This window comes from Natrix helvetica (genome assembly GCF_964273705.1).
Source record: "Natrix helvetica genome assembly, chromosome: 1".
Lineage (NCBI taxonomy): Eukaryota > Metazoa > Chordata > Lepidosauria > Squamata > Natricidae > Natrix > Natrix helvetica.
This window is the reverse complement of record NC_138548.1, coordinates 142,523,306-142,543,033: the sequence shown is the minus strand read 5'-3', so window position 1 is coordinate 142,543,033 and position 19,728 is coordinate 142,523,306. Positions and strand designations below refer to the sequence as shown.

At 37.3% G+C, this 19,728-nt stretch overlaps 1 protein-coding gene across 2 annotated transcripts in view; it reads left to right on the top strand.

Moving 5' to 3' along the window:
* DARS1 (aspartyl-tRNA synthetase 1) overlaps positions 1-11,420 on the top strand; it is a 52,820-nt gene extending 41,400 nt beyond the window's left edge. For both annotated transcript variants that reach the window (XM_081935295.1, XM_081935294.1), the window contains exons 9-16: positions 420-554; positions 1,662-1,809; positions 3,565-3,711; positions 4,498-4,540; positions 4,758-4,838; positions 7,725-7,836; positions 10,143-10,214; positions 10,898-11,420. In XM_081935295.1, coding sequence (XP_081791421.1) covers positions 420-554; positions 1,662-1,809; positions 3,565-3,711; positions 4,498-4,540; positions 4,758-4,838; positions 7,725-7,836; positions 10,143-10,214; positions 10,898-10,989 — 830 coding nt within the window. In that variant the 3' untranslated portion in view covers positions 10,990-11,420. The remainder of the gene's footprint in view (positions 1-419; positions 555-1,661; positions 1,810-3,564; positions 3,712-4,497; positions 4,541-4,757; positions 4,839-7,724; positions 7,837-10,142; positions 10,215-10,897) is intronic.
* Positions 11,421-19,728: the final 8,308 nt, after the last annotated feature.

Genomic DNA, 19,728 nt, shown 5'->3' with positions numbered 1-19,728 from the left:
CACCAGGGTTTGGGGTGGAATATTGAAGGCAGCAACATTCCCAAAGTAGGCAGAGCCAGATCAAAGGTTTGTAGGAGAGAGGTTAAGGGGTGAGATAGATCAAGGGAGATTTGCCTTTCCTTTTAGTTGCCAGAAATGCCAAAAATGGAAATAGCCATATTTCTTTTGCCTGTTTACTTATAAGGGCCTCTCTGGGGACCATAGAAGATACAGTATGTTGGCAGGCCACATATAGCCTCTAGCTTGTACTTTTTGCATCTTGAAAGTGGGGAGTGGGAGGCTGAAACCAAATATGTATCAGTTACTTATCTTACCATGAAAGAAAATGTAACTAAAAGGGGGGAGGGGGGAAAACATGTTTATCATGATATGCCTTGTTCAAGACTTGCCACCAAATTTGCTCTTGCTTTGCTTTCCAGCTGCCAGTGAAGGTGGTGCCAATGTATTTACTGTGTCCTACTTCAAAACCAGTGCCTACCTTGCACAGTCCCCTCAGCTTTACAAGCAGATGTGTATTTGTGCTGACTTTGATAAGGTTTTCTGCATTGGGCCAGGTAAGAAAATGTTTTATCTGAAAGGCAGTTGTCATGTCTCTGGGGCAAGGATACCCTGAATGTTCAGATTATATAAGCACTAACTTTCCAACACCTTTTCCCGTCTGATTTGCTAACAGACAAAAGTTTCATGAAAACAACTAATCAATATGACAGTTTCAGAGTTTGCAGGCAAAACAAATAGCATGTTCCGCCCGAAATTTGGCTTATAAACAGAGCAATAGTGTTCTCTAGTGGCTATTAGAATATCATACAACATTCCATTTTTGAAAATGTGACTGTAGTTGGCATGGTTCAACCATTATTGAATTTATTGCATACCTACAAGCTTAGCAGGGCCAGAAGTTTGTTATTATAAGCAGCTTGCTGGAAATCGATACACGCCTACATAATGTGTGCAAAATATTTTTGTTCTCAATTTTGTAAGTAAATCCATATTAGTAAGCCAAACCAATATTATTCTTCACCCATTCTATTGATCCTGACACTTTCAGTATGCAAGTAACTTGAGTTAAATTGGCAGCTGTTTGCTGAAACTCTACATGCTCATCACCAATATAGATGCACTAACTGTTATGCCATTTTTGGCTTGGTACTCAAGTGACGAACTAAAAGCATGTGATATTACTGAATGACTATCTCCTAATGGATCAATCCTTAAAAATGACTGTAGAAGATTTTCGCTTATATTTTCCTGCTTATATTCATTAGAGTCTTACTGCTGGATTAGTGAATTCTTGTTCAGATAAATATTTTGGGTGGAGGTCCTTCAGGATCAGATGGTTTTAGAAAAGGAAGGAAAATGCATGTGACTTAAGACAGAGGTTTTTTTGTGTAATATTGGAGAGTAGCCTTTTAAAAAAATTAATGCTTTTAAATATTGCTTTTGCCGATTCTTATTTCTTGCCTGACATGAATGCAAGACTAGCATAAATATTAGTAGCTTGTTCTCCCTTTGGGGATTTGAGTTCCTCTCAGGGAAATATAACTTTATTTCATATTAGAGCAATTGATAGTAGCAATAGATGTTATAATATCTCCAGGGCTTCTTTTAATTGCATGGATAGAACCATTTAACATAATTTTAAAAGTATATTTCTCATGCAGTATTTAGAGCAGAAGATTCTAACACTCACAGACACTTGACGGAATTTGTTGGTCTGGATATTGAAATGGCTTTTAATTACCATTATCATGAAGTGGTGGATGAGATTGCAGATACCTTGGTGCAAATTTTCAAGGGACTCCAAGAAAGGTAAAAGAAAAAAAATTAATACTACTTTAGAAAATAAGAGAAAACTTGAGAGTTTCAAAAGTGTTTTTCAGCCATCTCTAAGCCATTTTACAGAGTCCACATACTGCTCCCAACAATCAGGGTCCTTATTTTATCAACATCAGAAGAATGGACGGCGTGAGCTGGTGAGACTCGAACTGCCAAACTGCTGGCAGTCAGCAGAAGTAGCCTGCAGTACTGCATTCTAACCACTGCACCATCACGGCTCTTAAATAGTAAAAAAAATAGTAGCAATAACAGTTTATATATATTGAAACAAATATTCTGGCTACCTTTTATTTTACCTATTTGGAGGAATTCTAAACTATTTTTCTGGTTCATAGCTGCAGCAACGATGCAATTAGAAAGATTTAACAGTATCTGATTTGTTTAGTAAACAAGGATGTGAGCCACAGCTGCCAAATCTTGGAGTCACATAATGATTACTCTTTATCAGAGAATGCTGGAACAGTGAAACAGATGAATGGAAGGTTAAATAAACAGAAAATTAGACTAAGAAATCAAAGGTACCTAGAAGGCTGCAGTAGAAAATCACTTCCATATTTCTGCAAAGAAATCTAACAGATGTGTCCATATAGTAATCAGTACTTGAGTTCACCTGGAAACCCATTGTCTTTTTCTTAGGTTTCAATTATTTATTTAATAAGAATAAGAATAATTTATTTAAATTATTTTAAAAATTAAGTAAAAAAAAAAGGGGGGGGGGGGAGGATCAGGCCTGGTTGAAAGTTTGTTGGTGTGTGTTTTATAATTCTGACCAAAACAATTTTAGCCAGTTTAAAGAAAAATTGGGGAAATGCCTGGTAAAACATCGTCACTAGATTTTAGAAGCTGACAAGTTAATATCTTACATGCTCATGTACCTTTTTTGGAAGGCTGTTAGTCTTTCTGCAAGAAAATCAATCGTAATTTGGCATTGGTCCTTAAATTTCCTTTGTAGCAAATTCATAATATCACAAATAACGGTTAGGAAAATGTAGAAGTTCCTGCACTAGGATTCCCCATTGAAACCTATTTGAAGTGGTAACCAAGAGCATATAAGCTTCACCTTATATGACAGGTATTCTGTTCTGATATCTACCAATAAATAGTTCATTACTATCTCCATATGAAGAGCAACTAAAAATGGTAATGGGTGAGTAATGGCAGTCAAAGTGATTCTGGCATTAGCTGTTGGGTGCCCAGAATCTAAGATTTATAGGTTCTATGGTTTTCACTTTGTTTCCAAACTAAGGTTAAGTACAAAATATTTAAGAACCGATATATTTCTTCCTATTCAATGCAATTATTGGACTTTTACTTCAGCATTATATTTTTATAGCAGATCTTGGAAAATTTTAATTTTTGAAATAAAAGAACCATGGCATATAAAGCCATAGTCTCTAGTGTATGGATTAAAAAAGAATTAACAGAGGTTTAGTTTACTTCATTTATTTTTGTTTATGCAGACTTTATTCAGAGATTACTGCCTGAAGCTCAATTTATTGAGAATAATTTTTGTAAAATTTAACTTGCTTAGTCATTTAGCACATCAGATTGCCCACTAAATGCTTTGACATATACAGTGTAAATGTCGATCACCTTATCTCAAGACATTACTTTTCCTTGCAGGCCTTAAATATTACAGTGACAGAGTGAACCCTTGTGGTAATGAAAAGCAGTACTTCTTTGTTTTTTGCTTGGCTATGTTGAAAGGGTTTTTGTCTTTACACACAGGTTTCAGACTGAAATCCAGACAGTGTGCAAACAGTTTCCATGTGAGCCATTCAAGTTCTTGGAGCCAACCCTGAGGCTGGAGTACCGGGAGGCCCTGGCTATGCTTCGGGAAGCTGGAGTGGAGATGGGTGATGAAGATGACCTCAGGTACGATTTTACCAGGGAGAAGGAAGAGTGCCATCTATTGGCAAGAGGGTACCCGTTCCTGGGATCCTCTGATGCTATTTCTGGATTTAGGAATTGGCTACCGCTGTTCATCTGTGCGGGGAATAGATAAACATTTAAATCTCTCTATAAAATAACACATCATTCCCCTGTAACAATACAATCTCCACATCCCAAGACATGGATAGATCTCCAGAAAATAAGATTAAAACAAATTTGGAATTACCAAAGGACTTTCTCAATCAATCAAACCATGAATTATAGAAAACATACATAAACAATCCCAAACTGAACTTTTCAGAAGCAACCCATTTATCTAAATGTTACTGTTTATCTTCTGCAAATTATGAGGAGCTCTGGTAGTTCTTTCTGACTCAAAAGTATAAACATGTTCTGAGTAGATAGCTGATCTTAACTCAGCTCAAGACATGGCTAATACTTGGACTGGAGTTTGACGGGGGAAAAATAGTGCTGTAGAAAGGATTTTTTAAAAATCAGCAAGCTAGGAATCTAGTATGCTATAAGAAATACACCTGTGAGCGTACTGGTCAGGTTGCCTATGGCCTATTTCAACAAAATCTGAATCCAAGATTTAATTCCCAGTTTGCTATGGTTGGGCTAGTAAATAGCATTAAATGGCATTTTTAAACCATAAACATTTTATCTCACTTGCATTTTTTTGGAAGGCACACAATACAAACCCAGTAATACCTCAGACACATTCTTGCTAAAAGCCAATGTTGTTTACCTCTGATTGTTTATTTTCAGTACACCAAGTGAAAAGCTCTTGGGCCGTCTGGTGAAGGAAAAGGTAATTTTTTTTAAAAAAATATGTTTTTAAAAAGCACTTGAGTTTCTTTCTGATGTAAGCTTAAATACCTATACTGTATCACATAAAATTACTTGTGATTTGTGTATCACAGTATTGTTGTATAATCTTCTGTAGTAGGTCTCATATCACTGTAGGGTTTTAATTAATTTCTACCATTTCTTTTTCTTTTTAAAAATTATTTTATTAATATCTGCAGTATGACACCGACTTTTATATTCTTGACAAATATCCACTGGCTGTAAGACCTTTCTACACAATGCCTGACCCAGCAAATCCTGTAAGTATGTTTCTCAGTATTGAAAAAATGCTGCCAAATAATGACAAATATGAACACATTGCAAATCTGATGTGGGATTTGTGCCACAAATGTGCCATAAACATACTGCAAGTTCACAGTCTGATATGGGTCATTCCCAAAATGAAAACATCTATTTTTGTATTATACAGTCATTAGTGGTCTTGTGATTCTTTCCTTTGCTTCCCAGTGCATTGTGCCTGCTTACAAATTGATTGATTGAACAATTGATTATGTGTCGTCAAGTCATTTTTCAACTCCAAGCAATCACATAGATAGATTTTCTCCATGACAGAATCATTGTAGTGTGTGATATTGTTGAGATAATATAATTGTAGGAAAGGATTGAAAATGTTAACTCTACCATTTGTTCCATGCAAAAGAAATACTGTTTGAAAGGAGTAGAAAATATTATGTGATCTCTATCTTGTTTGCCAAGTAAAAGTTCTATTAGTAGCTTCAGGTTGATGGTAATATTCTTTGGAATTATTACAGCTGCTTTATTAAATTTTAAAATAAATAATTAACTTTTGAAATATGTCTGAAAGAATAATATAAGATCCCAACCAGTTTCTTCAATTCCTCCTAATAAATTATAAGAGATATGGATACCATCATTTAATAGTCTTTTGATCCTGTTTTGAAATTCTTAGCAGATTTTCAGTGTCCAAAGCAAAATCCCTCTAGTTAAACACTGACTTTCTAATAGCTGTGAAAAATATCTGATGAAAGAAAAAGCTATTGTGCCAAAAAAAACCTTATACCTCATAGATCTGTGATGGCGAACCTATGGCATGCGTGCCACAGGTGGCACACAGAGCCCTCTCTACGGGCATGCAAGCTGTTGCCCCAGCTCAGCTCCACTGCGCATGCACACGTGCCTCTCGCCAGCCAGCTGATTTTCAGGTCTCTGTCGTGCATACACAGAGGTGAGCCGCATGCGGGAGGCGTGCACGCATGCGGGAGGGGAGCGCAGAGGGGTGAGGCACTCCCCCCACACCCTGTTTTTGGTCCCAGGAGGTTGCAGGGAGGCCCGCCAAAACAGGGCACCAGGGGGTCATGCATGTATACGCATGGGCGCCAGGAGGTCACACATGCATTGCATTATGGGCACACGGGGGGCTGTCGCACGTGCATTGCATTATGGGTGTGGGGTAACGTGCACTGCTTTTGGCACGCAACGACAAAAAGGTTCGCCATCACTATCATAGGTATTACTACAACTATCCTTCCGGTTTTGGGGAGCACGTCATGACAATTATACACAATTATCCACACAAAAAAAATGAATGGCAACAAAATTGAAAGAATGGGGAAATGACTAAAACACTTTAAAAAAATAATTTGCATAGATCTCGGGGGGGGGGGGTTATTATATTCAATGGTATTTAATTCTAATTAGATAAATGGATATTGTAAAAAAAAGTGATTTGACTAGAATTCAGCTTTTAGCTGGCAACCGGAAATGCATATTTTACAATTTTATAAAGGGTTGGTTTGTTTGCTTGGTTTTTTTATCAAATTTAGAAAGTATCCATCTCTCTCCCAATATGAAGTTGAGTTTCCATCAAATGTCTCTTAGCGTCTTGGTTCTTTCTAATTTCCTATTCTTGGTGATTATACCTATGCTGTTTTCATGATAGCTCTGTATAGCTGGTTTGTCATAGGAGTTTTTTCCAGGATGTTTTTTCAACTGCCTAATCTTGCCTATAGACAGGAATAGTAACCAAGGTACTCCAGCTTCCAAGATGAGCTTAAGTCTTCTAGGTAGTACCACCTGCTGTAATACTTTTATTTTAAGCAGTGGTGAAACCACAAGGCCTTATTTTACATCAGTCACTTGCCAAAGAAGGGTAAATAAATTTTCTATTTTCCCTATCATTTTACCTATTTGGAATGATCTGTTTTTCTCCTCCAGTTATTTGTACAGCTGTGCAAATTAAGAGGTAATTTCTGTATATCATGGTACATTGGGTGTCAAACCCGCGGCCCACAGACCAGAAGTGTCACGCGCTGGCCACCCCCACCCCCAATTTAGCGAAAAGAGGAAAGTTGCTATACATCACATGACGATGTGTTGTCATGAGTTTGACACCCCTGTGGTATATCTTCTCAATATTATATATAAAATTGTCTCTTAGCTTTCTTGAACCTATAACAAAATAGTGGTATGTTAACTTTAAATTTTAAAATTAATTTGAAGAAGTACAAGAAAAAGGATCATACTGAGTCTCACTAGGTGGTAGTATTAGTAAGAAATACAGTGCTAGGCTGTGTTTTATTCAATAGCTTCTGAGTACATTGATTTAAGCAGGCAGAATCTTTTAGACACTAAAAATTACATCATCTTGTTTGGAAAAGAGGTTTAGAAAAGGCTTTTTCCTCAAAAATTAAACAGGGACCCAAGAATGTCCTCCATGAACTTGAAATAATTCAGTACAAGAAGAGGGCCTTGTCTCTGCCTCTGGTACAAAGATTGCTTTCCGGATAATCTTCACAGAATAAAGTAGTCTATTGAATCCTACGGGCTAAACATAAATCTTATGAACAGAAAAGAAAGACAAAGTGAAACAAAACAAATAACCACCATTTTAGTATAGTTATACTACAGCAGCAGTTCAGAAAACTGCACACAAGGGAAAGGGAAAAGTGTTCTTTCTCATGGAGATCATGATGGCAGGATGCAATCCTAGTTGGAGCAGGCAGATGCTGCCTCAAGCAGCATTTTTCTCCTAGCAGATATTCCTCTTACATTGCTCATTGTGGTCAGTGCCTTTATCCTATGTCATTTATTTTCTATAGATTGTAGTTTTGAAGCATACTTAAGTATTGGTTGCTAAGTCACATATTCCCCTCTCTCCCACCCAGATAACCTCCAACTCCTACGATATGTTCATGAGAGGAGAAGAGATTCTGTCTGGGGCACAGAGAATTCATGATCCAGAGCTGTTGACTGAGAGAGCCTTACATCATGGCATTGGTAATTCCTAAGGTCTATTAGTTAAACAAATCATTTCTAACAAAGGTACCTCTTTATTAGAGGAGTCTGGTATATCTTATTTTCATAGGATCCTTGTGACTGCAAAACGATAATTCTGTATTTTTCTCTTAGTTCAGGATTTCTCAGCTTTAGCAATTTGAACATGTGTGGACTTCATTTGGCACAACTAGAATTTTTACTTTTATATTATCCGTATTTTAAAAGTTGGGCCTTGGGCCGCATCATGATTTGAGTAGCATGTCAAATAACAAATAGAACAGGGTTAAAACTCAAAATAGGACTAATGGGAGTGGAGTTTAGAATTTTTACAGATAATTTGTGCCTCTTAGAATATCCTTTCTCCTGCAAAGAAAGTCAAATATTTGATTGTCTAATGGAAAGTAAAAAGTACATATCATTTCAAATAGTAAAAGCTGTTGTATGAAATTTTTCTTAAAATGGGTTTATACATTTCTTACGTATTTACTCCATACTGTAAGCAGGCCATCTGGATCGCTAACATAGTAAATATACCTACAGAAAATAATTGAAAGTAATTACAAAATCATTATTAAAACTAGTTGAGAAAAGGGAAAATACAAAATCTGAGAGAGGGTACTCCACATTTTGGACTTTTACAAGGCGTTCCATGTGTATCTTACTTTTAGACAGCTAAAAATCAGTGTATTTTAAGGCTAGGAAAAAGGCCAGTGTGCATAGCGTATTTTTAGCCATCTCTGAGTTGGGCTAACAAAAAATGCTACATTAGCCACTGTCTTGCCTTTTGGCAGCAAAATAGTAAGTGTACAAAGATAAGAAACTAATACAAGCTAAGAAAAATTATGAGTAAAATGAGAAAAAAAATTAAAAAGTGCAAAAATGAAAATATGTTAAAGAAAAAATGATAAATAAGTTCCCCCTTCATCAGTACAATGTCAATAGCTTTTCATCTTCTCTTACATTACAACAAAGCACTTTTCTTCCCATGTCTCATCTCTTACTTATAAACAAGTAAAACTTCTCCATTTAATTCTAATCAGAAAAGGTCCATTAACAACTTAAAAGCTTTCTAGCCTGATGCCTTAACCTCTAAACCAAAATAGATGTCTAACATTGGATAGCTATTCCATTGGTTGATTGATCTCAACATTAGGAAATTTCTCCTTAGTCCTATACAATAATACAATACAATACAATACAATAGTAGAGTTGGAAGGGACCTTGGAGGTCTTCTAGTCCAACCCCCTGCCTAGGCAGGAAACCCTATACTGTTTCAGACAAATAGCTATCCAACATCTTCTTAAAGACTTCTAGTGTTGGGGCATTCACAACTTCTGGAGGCAAGCTGTTCCACTGATTAATTGTTCTCACTGTCAGGAAATTTCTCCTCAGTTCTAAGTTGCTTCTCTCCTTGATTAGTTCCCACCCATTGCTTCTTGTTCTACTCTCAGGTGCCTTGGAGAATAGTTTGACTCCCTCTTCTTTGTGGCAACCCCTGAGATATTGGAACAATGCTATCATGTCTCCCCTAGTCCTTCTTTCTCTTAAGCTAAACATACCCAGTTCCTGCAACCGTTCTTCATATGTTTTAGTCTCCAGTCCCCTAATCATCTTTGTTGCTCTTCTCTGCACTCTTTCTAGAGTCTCCACATCTTTTTTACATCGTGGCGACCAGAAGTATTCCAAGTGTGGCCTTACCAAGACATTATAAAGTGGTATTAACACTTCACGTGATCTTGATTCTATCCCTCTGTTGATGCAGCCTAGAACTGTGTTGGCTTTTTTGGCAGCTGCTGCACACGGCTGGCTCATATTTAAATGGTTGTCCACTAGGACTCCAAGATCCCTTTCACAGTTACTTCACAGTTACTACTACTGAGCAAGGTTGCTTCTCTCTTTGGTTAGTTTCCATCTAACTAGGTTGCTTCTCTCTTTGGTTAGTTTCCATCCATTGTTTCTTGTGCCTTTTGGTGCTTTGGAAAATAGATTGACTCCCTCATTTTTGTAGGTACCCCTCAAATTTCCTGACAGAACAATTAATCAGTGGAACAGCTTGCCTCCAGAAGTTGTAAATGTTCCAACACTGGAAATTTTAAAGAAAAGATTGGACAATCATTTGTATGAAATGGTGTAGGGTTTCCTGCCTAAGCAGGATAGTCATGTTGAATTAATGCAAAAACATGTATTGGAATGTTGTGAAGAACTGAAACATTGGTTAATATTGGTGCTCTCCTCTATATTGAATGCTTTTTCCATGATGCTAATTAGAATTTGGCCTGAGCTGAAATACAATTTTTCCTTTTCAGATTTAGAGAAAATTAAGTCTTATATCGATTCATTTCGTTTTGGTGCACCTCCCCATGCAGGTGGCGGCATAGGTAATGTAGCTTATATTCATTATATTATATTTTCACTTTGGTCTGTGTTCAGATTATTTTAATTCCAGTCCATTTATCTCTGAAGGTCGTTTTTTTTTAAAAAAAAGTGTAAACTTGTGTTCTTTTTTTCTTATGAACCACTTATCAAAGAAGTAATGAAATGATAGTGAAAGATCCTTAATCACAAAAGAAATCATAACACTTATTTGCCATGTTCCTCTTTCTATTTTATCTAGCAAGGCATAGAATAATGGGGGAAAGAAACAATTGCTGTTTCATAGGGATCTTTTTCTATGGTTCATATTACTAATGTAATAAAAATAATTGCTATTATCCCACCCACCACCTTTTTTACTATGAAATTAAATTTAGATATTATAAAAAATGTAATCCAGTTTTTCCCTTAATTGCAAATTGTATGGAAGACTAAGGATATCTGGATATGTCACAGAAAGCACTGCATCACCCTGCCAATGTTCTCTTTCAATTCCACTATTGCTGATTTTTGTCTCAGACCTTTGCCAGATTGCACTTGGCACTGGCAGCTGGAAAAAACTATTTGGTACTGACTTTGGTTTATCACAAATATCCCAGCAAGTTTGTTCTCGTTCGTGAATAGTTCAATTTATGTTGTACATATAATTCCATCTTCAGATTAATTAGATTGGATTTAATTTTGACAGGCTTGGAAAGAGTCACCATGTTGTATCTTGGGTTGAGCAATGTCCGGCAGACATCCATGTTTCCCCGTGATCCAAAGCGTCTCACACCTTAAGAAGACTACAACTAATGTTGCTTCCAACAATCCAGCATAAATCAATATGCAGTGGGAGGATATCTCATCTACTCAAGTGCCACAATAATAATCATTCAACTCATTACTAATGTTTAAATTCAGCTACTTTAACTGATCTGGAGTGCTACAGAAAATGTCATAACTTTTTAAGAAAATAATAAATCAAAGTACTACAGTATTGCCTTGTCGGTAAGCAAATTTCTAAAAAAAAAGCCTCAAATTTTTAATAAAATTCATAGTTTTGCATAGTTTGTTTCAACATATGACAGCAAAGTAATAAAATCTCAGATTAGATTTTTGTCAGTACGGTGCGGAAAGCAAATTGAGCAAGAATTTTCTTGAGAAGCAACTGGAAAGTGAACAGTTTGATCTTACTAAAATGAAAGAGTGCAATAAAACTTCTAACAATTCTATGTGTCAATTTTTTCATTTTGTAGGAAAAATATATCATTTTGAAACAGTACCTGATGCTAAAATTATGCCAGCTTTATTTACATAGGGCATTGCTACGAATGAAGGCTTCTATTGCAAAAATGTACATATAAAATGTCTGTTTAAAGCTAAATCTAGCAGTACACAATCAGACTTATTCTTGTACATTAGAACTTCTACTTGCTTCCCCAACTATTTTGTGCATCCCTAGATTTTTCCAAAGGATCCTGGAGTAGATTTGATGGTGCAGGTGGGAGCAATTCACTATTGATGCTGAGTTAAGGAAATTGTAATAAAGCTATGAAGAAATGAAAGTTTTAAAAAACACATAACTTCAAATATTAAGACCTGTGAACTTAACCAAGCAAGTTAATTTTGTTTAGTAGACCAGTTCTATACATACACACCAACATATACAGATAGTCCTCATTTAGCAACCACAGATGGGACCAGCAACATGGTCATTAAGTGAAGTGGTTGCTGAGTGGAATTGTGACTGTGTTTACAATCTTACTACCTGCAAATGTCAGTAAAACAGTAACAGATTTGGAAGGGAACTTGAAGGTCATCTAGATTCTAGTCCCTGCTCACACAGAAGACCTGTACTATTTCTGACAAATGTCCATCCAGTCTCTTCTTAAAAGCCTCCAGTGAGGGGGTACCCACAACTTCCAAAAGCAATTTGTTCTATTGGTTTATTGTTCTCTTATTGTTAGGATTTTCTCATTCGTTCTAGGTTGCTTCTCTCCTTGATTAGTTTCTATCCATTATTTTTTGTCTTTCCTTCAGGTGCGTTGGTAAATAAGTGGGGGCCCTCTTCCTTGTGACAGCCCTTCAAGTATTGGAAGACTGCTATCAGATCACTCCTGGTCCTTTTCACTAGACTAGGTATCAGAGGTGGTATTCAGCAGGTTCTGACCAGTTCTGGAGAACCAGTAGCAGAAATTTTGAGTAGTTCGGAGAACTGGTAAATACCACTTCTGACTGGCCCCATCTATTCTCTGCCTCCCGAATCCCAGCTGATCAGGAGGAAATGGGGATTTTGTAGAGTAGGGAGGGAATGGAGATATTACAGTATCCTTCCCTTGCCACACCCACCAAGCCACGCCCATAGAACCAGTAGTAAAAAAATTTGAATCCCACCACTGCTCGGTATGCCCTGTTCCTGCAATCATTCTTTGTATGTTATAGCTTCTAAGACCCCTAATCATTTTTGTTGCTCTTCTCTGACCTTTCCAAAAAAAGTCATATATGCCAGGGTTGGACTATATATGCTAAGTTTGATCATTTGTTGTTCACTAAAAATGGTCAATAAATAAGGCAGCCACTAAATGAGGACTACCTGTAAATGCTTGCTTCCCTATCTGTGTTTATGTTACTAAGTGGAATATTAAAATAATAATTTATCTCAGATTTATTCCTAGTAATCTTACATTCAGTTAATCCAATTGGAATCAAATACAATTACCTTTCCCCAATTAGATATAATATTTGTGGATAAACTTCTTTTCTCAATCTTTTTGACTAATTCATGGCCAAATCAAAAAGAGGTATCAAGTAGGGTACTTTTTTTTAAAAAAAAATCAATCCTACATCCTCTATTCTAGTACTTTTATCAGTGGATGCAGAGGTTTAGGGAGTGTTTATAGAAATTTCAATTAAATTGGATGGGATAGATATATTTCAGAAGATTTCAGGAGGTTACAGAAATGGTCTGAAAGTAACCAAAAGACAATTGTAATGTTTCCACTTAAAAAACAAAAAAAAATGCATTTATAACATGGCAAGAGGGAACGGGAGATCTTCAAAGTTGGTTGTGGATTAATAATTACGACTGGTGAAGGAGCTGATAATAGTTTTTGTTTCTTTCACGGGTGCTGTGATTGGACCTTGTGTTATTTGGGTAGGGCTCCATCTTAGTATTTTCGGTGCTTGCATGGATCGTTAGTGTAAATTACAAATTGAATATGAGCCAGCGGCACATGCGACCATAACAAGAACAAATGTAATTTTAGGTTTAATCAATGTAAATGTACCTTTAAAATCTTGGAACTGGTTCATGTGTTCCTTGTGGCCTTGGTTAGGTCCCAATTCTGGGAATAATGCAATAAGAAGGATTGAGAGAAGAGCAACACACAAAACATGAGATTAGAAATGAGATCCTACAAAGAGAGGCTGATGGAGCTGGGTATGTTTTGTTTTGAGCAAAGGCTGAAGCACATGAGTCTTCACATTATCTCAGAAGCTGTCAAATGGAAGTAAATTCATGAGACCCAGTTTGGTCTACTGGTTAAAGGCATACAGCTAGAAACTAGGAAGCTGCATTCTAGTGCTGCCTTGGTGACTGGGCCAAACACTCTTTCTTAGCCCTGAGGTGGTGGTAATGGCAACTCACTACTGAAATCTTGCCAAGAAAACTGAAGAAGTAAATCAAGACCTTCCTCATTCTAGATTGCACGATAGAATAATGGATTTAAGTTACAAAAAAGCAGATTCCAATTGAATAAAAATTAGAATAAAAATTCCCAACAAAGCAATTCAACAGTAAATCCAATTACTCGGAAAGATCAACTCCACTGGATACGTTCAAGTAAAGGTTAGATAATAGCATGTGTAGCTCTATCTCCGTGTACCCGAGATTGAAATCTCAAACACAAGTGTTTCTATTTTATGGAGTGCTTCTGTAATACATAAGACCAAGTTCACTGGGTGGCCCTGGAACCTGAGAAGAAATTGCCAAAGGCAGGATATCTTGACCGCAGTTAGTATCTGAGGTTTGTTATTGGTAATTTGTCATCCTGGGAACAGTTTTCTTTCAAATTCAGAAAAGAAATCTGGGATTACTGTCTTTTGGCTTCTAAACAGAAGAATGGGAAGCTAGAACAACTACTTAATGGGGCTATTCTAGCCATGCTCGGCTTTTTCTTCCATTCCTTTGCAAGTGCTGAGAAGGTGAAACAGGTAACGCAGTTTGGGGGAAGGGATGGTAAAACTAGCACTAACGCTCTGGGTTTTACCATTTTTACTGCAAAACTGCTTAACCCTGCAAAGGTGGCTTGGACATTAGCCAAGATAGCTGCACTCCAGTAAGCAGTCCTCTGAGCATCTGTTTAGGGCTAGATCACTTGGGAAATCACTTACCCATGGACCGGGGCAGGCTCACCTAAGCATGTCACGCAAACACACCCTATATTGGAACACGCTGTACATGCCTAATCATTCTGCAACTTTTTCTCAAAATAAGCAAAAAAAACCATTACAGGCACTAATCCCAATAGAAAATATGTTTAAAGATTTATCGCAAACATAGCAAGTTTGTAAAGCAAAGTTGTTGACTCGTCTGTGATGTCGACAACATAAGTCTATCTGAAGCAGCACCTAAATGAGATTTTGAAGTTAGTTTCTAAATGCAGTTTTCATAATTTCCTGAATATTTGCAACTAGGAATATTGGGCAGGTTTGATATTAGGAACGTAGGCAGCTGAGACCATCCAGACATGAGGTTTTCAAAATGCTCAGTCTAAGCAACTTGTTAGTTTAAAAAAAAAATCAGAACCTCTAATCAAGAGACAGCACAATAATAGCAAATTAGCTGTGTTAGAATGAATTATGGTACTTTCTAATTCCTCACAACACCCCATCAAAAAATTTGAAAAATCCTGCTCTATACCTTTTGAACTTCCAATTGCCATCATCTCCAGAGTTTCTAGGTGCCACTGTCATGGCACAAAAGGAAACAAATTTTATTTATGTATTACATTTATATGCCACCCATTTCCCTGATAAGGCAACTCTGGTTGACAGTATAAAAGGAGGAGAAAAGGAATGCAACTAGGGTGGCCAACTGTCTAGATGAATGGTGCAACTGTGTTTCTTGATTAATTGCCACACAGCTCAATGGTATGTACTCTTTAAGTAGTTATGCATATGATGCCACCTTTGGCTGGAACTTTTGGGGATGGACAAATGCATATTCTGCCATGGGAAGTGAAGGAGGAGAAACTCACTGCAATCACTCTTGCAGAATTAGAAAAGTTTGCCAGAGTTTGGGGGTAGGCAGGGAATCAGATTTTGTCTGGGTGAACATTGTGAGGGAATAGCAGTTAGCTACCCCATGCGCGGAGCATAGTTGCAAATACTGGTGATGTCCAGCCAATGAGAGGAACTATAACATGGTATGAACAGATGATTCAGTGAATTTGAAGGTGGCTTTTCCCCCCATAAAGCCTTGCCAAGAATATTGGGCTTTTCCCTCCTCCCTCTGCCTCCCACCCTTAATCTCTTGTGGAATCCATTCATGTCTTTGAAGCTATGGTTCCTGGAAGCCAGTTTGAAAAAAGGCCCATTTAGACTATCAAGGTCAATACTGGTTACAATTTATCACAATTTTGCCTGCCGTCCTTGGAGATGCCAGGGGTTAAACCCAGGACTTTCTACCCACAAAACACCCAGGTCTGCAATTTGGGAATACTCCAGATTCAGTAAAAAGCAATGTACTGACTAACAGTTCCTGGAGAGGCCATGCTCCTTGTTTACACACCATTTCATCTATTGTGGATGGTTTTTTTTCCCCACAGAGGTGCCTTTTTAAAAGGCTTAGACAGCTTAAACAGTTCCAGAATGCTGGAGCCAAAGCAGGGCCTGTTAATCTGTGTGTGCTAATTGTTTGCTAAATGCAGCAGCTTAATTGGCCCCCATTCTGTCCCTGAGCATAATTCAAAGTTGTAATTAAGATATCTAAAGACATGGCAAAGTGCAAAGCAATGCAGAGGCTGCTGAATTTGCTGTTTTAAAAACCTATCTAATGGCCTTTAGTTTTCCCACATGGTACCCGTATTAGAATTTAGTAAAGGGAAATACCCAAAGGTGCTTTTTCAAGAGGCAACTAGACTTTCTTGTTTCTCTTTGGACATTTCACTTCTCATCCAAGAAGCTTCTTCAGCTCTGATTGCATGGAGGGGAATGGAAGGATTTATACTCCTTGCAGACAGCTGGTCATTTGCATTCTTTTAGCGAGTCATTAAGGCCACCTGGAGGTTTATCTGTGTCCTCAGGACCACCTGAGTAGTGCAAATGGGTGTGGAGCCTTCCTGGAACTGCTGAAAGGACTGTGTTGTAGATTGGAAATAAATGATGCCATATCCCTCCCCCTCTGTTGAGAGGGCTGTTCAATTTTGACACTGATGGCCTCTTTGACCCTCTTTCAAACTTGAGGTCCTTCCATTCCTCTCTATCCAATCAGAGCTGATGAAGCTTCTTGGATGAGAAAAAAAAACGTCTTCAAAGTGTTGGAAGAAATGTCCTTCTGGGTTCGGCTCCAAGTGGGGAAAAAGACACTGGAGACATGGAGGCTGCTTGGAAAGATGGTTTTAATGGTGGACAGGACCGCATGGCTTGAATCCTGAACAGAAAAGGTGATCACATGCTTCAATGTTGGTGGAGAAGAGAAGGGAAGAGAAGAGAGGAGGAAGAGAAGAGCCTTGCAGGGCTTTTTATAATCTGTTCTGCCCCACCTATCTGTTTCCTGTTCCTGTGTAAGAAATGTATTCTGATTGGTTGCCAGACTCCCATGGGCCTCTGGAGTTGAAGAGGAGAACTCTTTATTATGTAAAGTGGACTAGCTTGGCCTTCTTAATGGCCCATTGACAAAGTGGGGATGGGCCGGAAGCTGCAGGAATTTACTTTGTGTTTAAAATGTGTTTCTCCCTTTTTCACATCCAGGAAAATATAATATTCTGCCTTTTCAATATTCCTAGGATATTTCATTTTTCTGGGAGAGGGCTGGGTGATAACTTCCTACAAAAGAAAAACAAGAAAGCCCAGTTGCCTCTTTAAAAAGCACCTTTGGGACAACTATGATCTAGATGAGTGAGACTTGCCATAGACATTTAGTAAAGGGAAAGACTTTAGTCTTACATGTAAACCAACAAAACTGTATTTTCTGGAAAACACGGTGCCGCTCTTCTCCGGAAGACATTTTAATGTTTTTCAGTTGTCCCTTGAACCTATGGGCAGCTCTTACATAAACAAATGGACTGTGCATAATAAATCACAGACTACAGATCAATGCGAGGCATATCTACGGTAGTTATCATTTTTTAATTTTGCTGATAACGACTCCTATGATGATTTCAGTCTCCTAAAGGAGATGATACTTCCATATCAAAGGAGTAACATATCAAAGTACAGCTGATTTACACCCCTTAAACTACTTTATCTTCATTTTGCAGCAAAGGAGAGATAACAAGAGTGAAAGATAGTGGCAGCAAAGTACAGATTTTAAAAATAATTGCAATATCAAGGGCTTTTTCTGCTCATTTACCCCTTGCGTATGGCTTTAAATAATACTTTGCTCCATTTAGCTACCAATTTATTGCTCCCACTGCAGCTCAGCATATTCCTATCTGAGTGGATGTCCCTTGCTGTACATCCACTCTCATCTTCAAGGATAAACTCATTAGTTATGCAGCTCTGATAGCTTTTAATCCAGCTTCAACAGGAAATTATTGTCAATTATTCTGTCTTGCTTTTTTGACTTTTCTCTTTTACCAATTCTCCAGTTCAAAATAATATACTTAACTTGCACTAATAAATATATCCAATAAAACAAAATGGCCAAGAAATATAAAAATTGACATTCAAAAGCTTAACAGGGAAATCCAATTTAAACTTGATAAAGGAAGTCTGGCAAAAGGCCCAGAGTCACTGGTGAGATTAAATTTATATGCTTTTCATCTCACCGATGAAAAGCATTAAATTTATATGCTTTTCATTGGTGAGATGAAAAGCATATCAATTTAATTGATTATTGCATACTTTTCAGATGATATTTTGATCAAGCCCAAATATTCAAAGGTTTGGTCTGGGATAATACATATATTGTAACTCTTTAATCAGAAGATGAGCAAATTCAGGAGACGAAACTTATTGGTGTCAGAAAAAAAATTATTGGAACAATTCTAGTTGGGTTCTTTGCTCAGAAACATTCAAATGTTATGTTTTACTGCCTGATACCATGTTGTGTAAACTCAGTTCTTGTGATTTATAGTTTACTTATGGAGCCTTGTACAAATGCAGAAAACCATATATAGAAAATCAAGACCAGTTTAATCATGGCAAAGACAGGACTACACTGCATCATTTCTGGTAATTCAACTGCCACCGACACTGCTATCTTGCTATCATTTTGAAACCAGATGAACCAGACATTTTAAACTTATGTTTGTTTACTGTGAAATCTATTTGCTTTCTAATTGTTCCAATTACAAATTTTAAACAGGTAGATCATAACTTGCAAGTGTTTGCTTAGTGACTGTTCAAAGTTGCAACAGCATTGGAAAAAATGACATGGCCATTTTTCAGTTATGACCATTGCACTATCGCTCACATGATCAAAAGTCGGATGTTTGGCAACTAGTTCAAATTTGTGATAGTTGTTGTGTCCCAAGATCATGTGAACAGTTTTTGCAACCTTCTGACAAGCAAAGTCAAGGAGAAAGCCAGATTCACTTAGCAACCTAACTTAACTGCAATGATTCACTTAACAACTGTGACTACGAAGGTCATAAAATGGGGGGAAATTCACTTAACAAAAATCTCACTTAACAACATAAATTTTAGGCTCAATTGTGATAATAAGACGAGGACTACCTGTCTTAGGTTGTCATGTTTTCATTGTATGAGATCGGCAGTAGATCTGAATCCATCTGCAATGTATGCATCAACTTTTTTTTAATCTCTTTTTTTTAAAAATGCTGAGGGTTAACAAAAGATCAAAATGAAAACCCCAAATTCCAAATCTCCAAGTTAGCAAAAAATTAGTAAAGTGGTAATGTAAAACATTAGAACTGCAGTAACTACCTGCAAACCCCGGACAAGATACGCCGAAAACATTCCTTCTTTGTTGTCAACTAAGTCATCGGTATTTTGCGACCTGTGGCTCTATAATTATATGCATCTAAGTTATTTGAGATTTGATTCTTTAAAACAAAAGGAATGTTGGGTTTAATCGAACACTTATGAGGAAAAGAAGAGCAATGAAGGACAGCCTTCCCCTTTTCTGTTTCTACAGGGGAGATCGGCATCCTGCAAGCAAACCACTTTTCTCTCCCAATCTCTCTTGCTTGTTCCTGCAAGAGCAACGTCGCTTACTTCTGAAAAGTCACTTGTAAGACTTGCATTGTGTGGTGCATTCCCCTCCCTTTCCTCCAAAGCTGACTTAACACTTCCGCAAACAAATACGCAACGATCGTATTTGGAGGTGGTTTTTAACCAAGGCTTAATCCC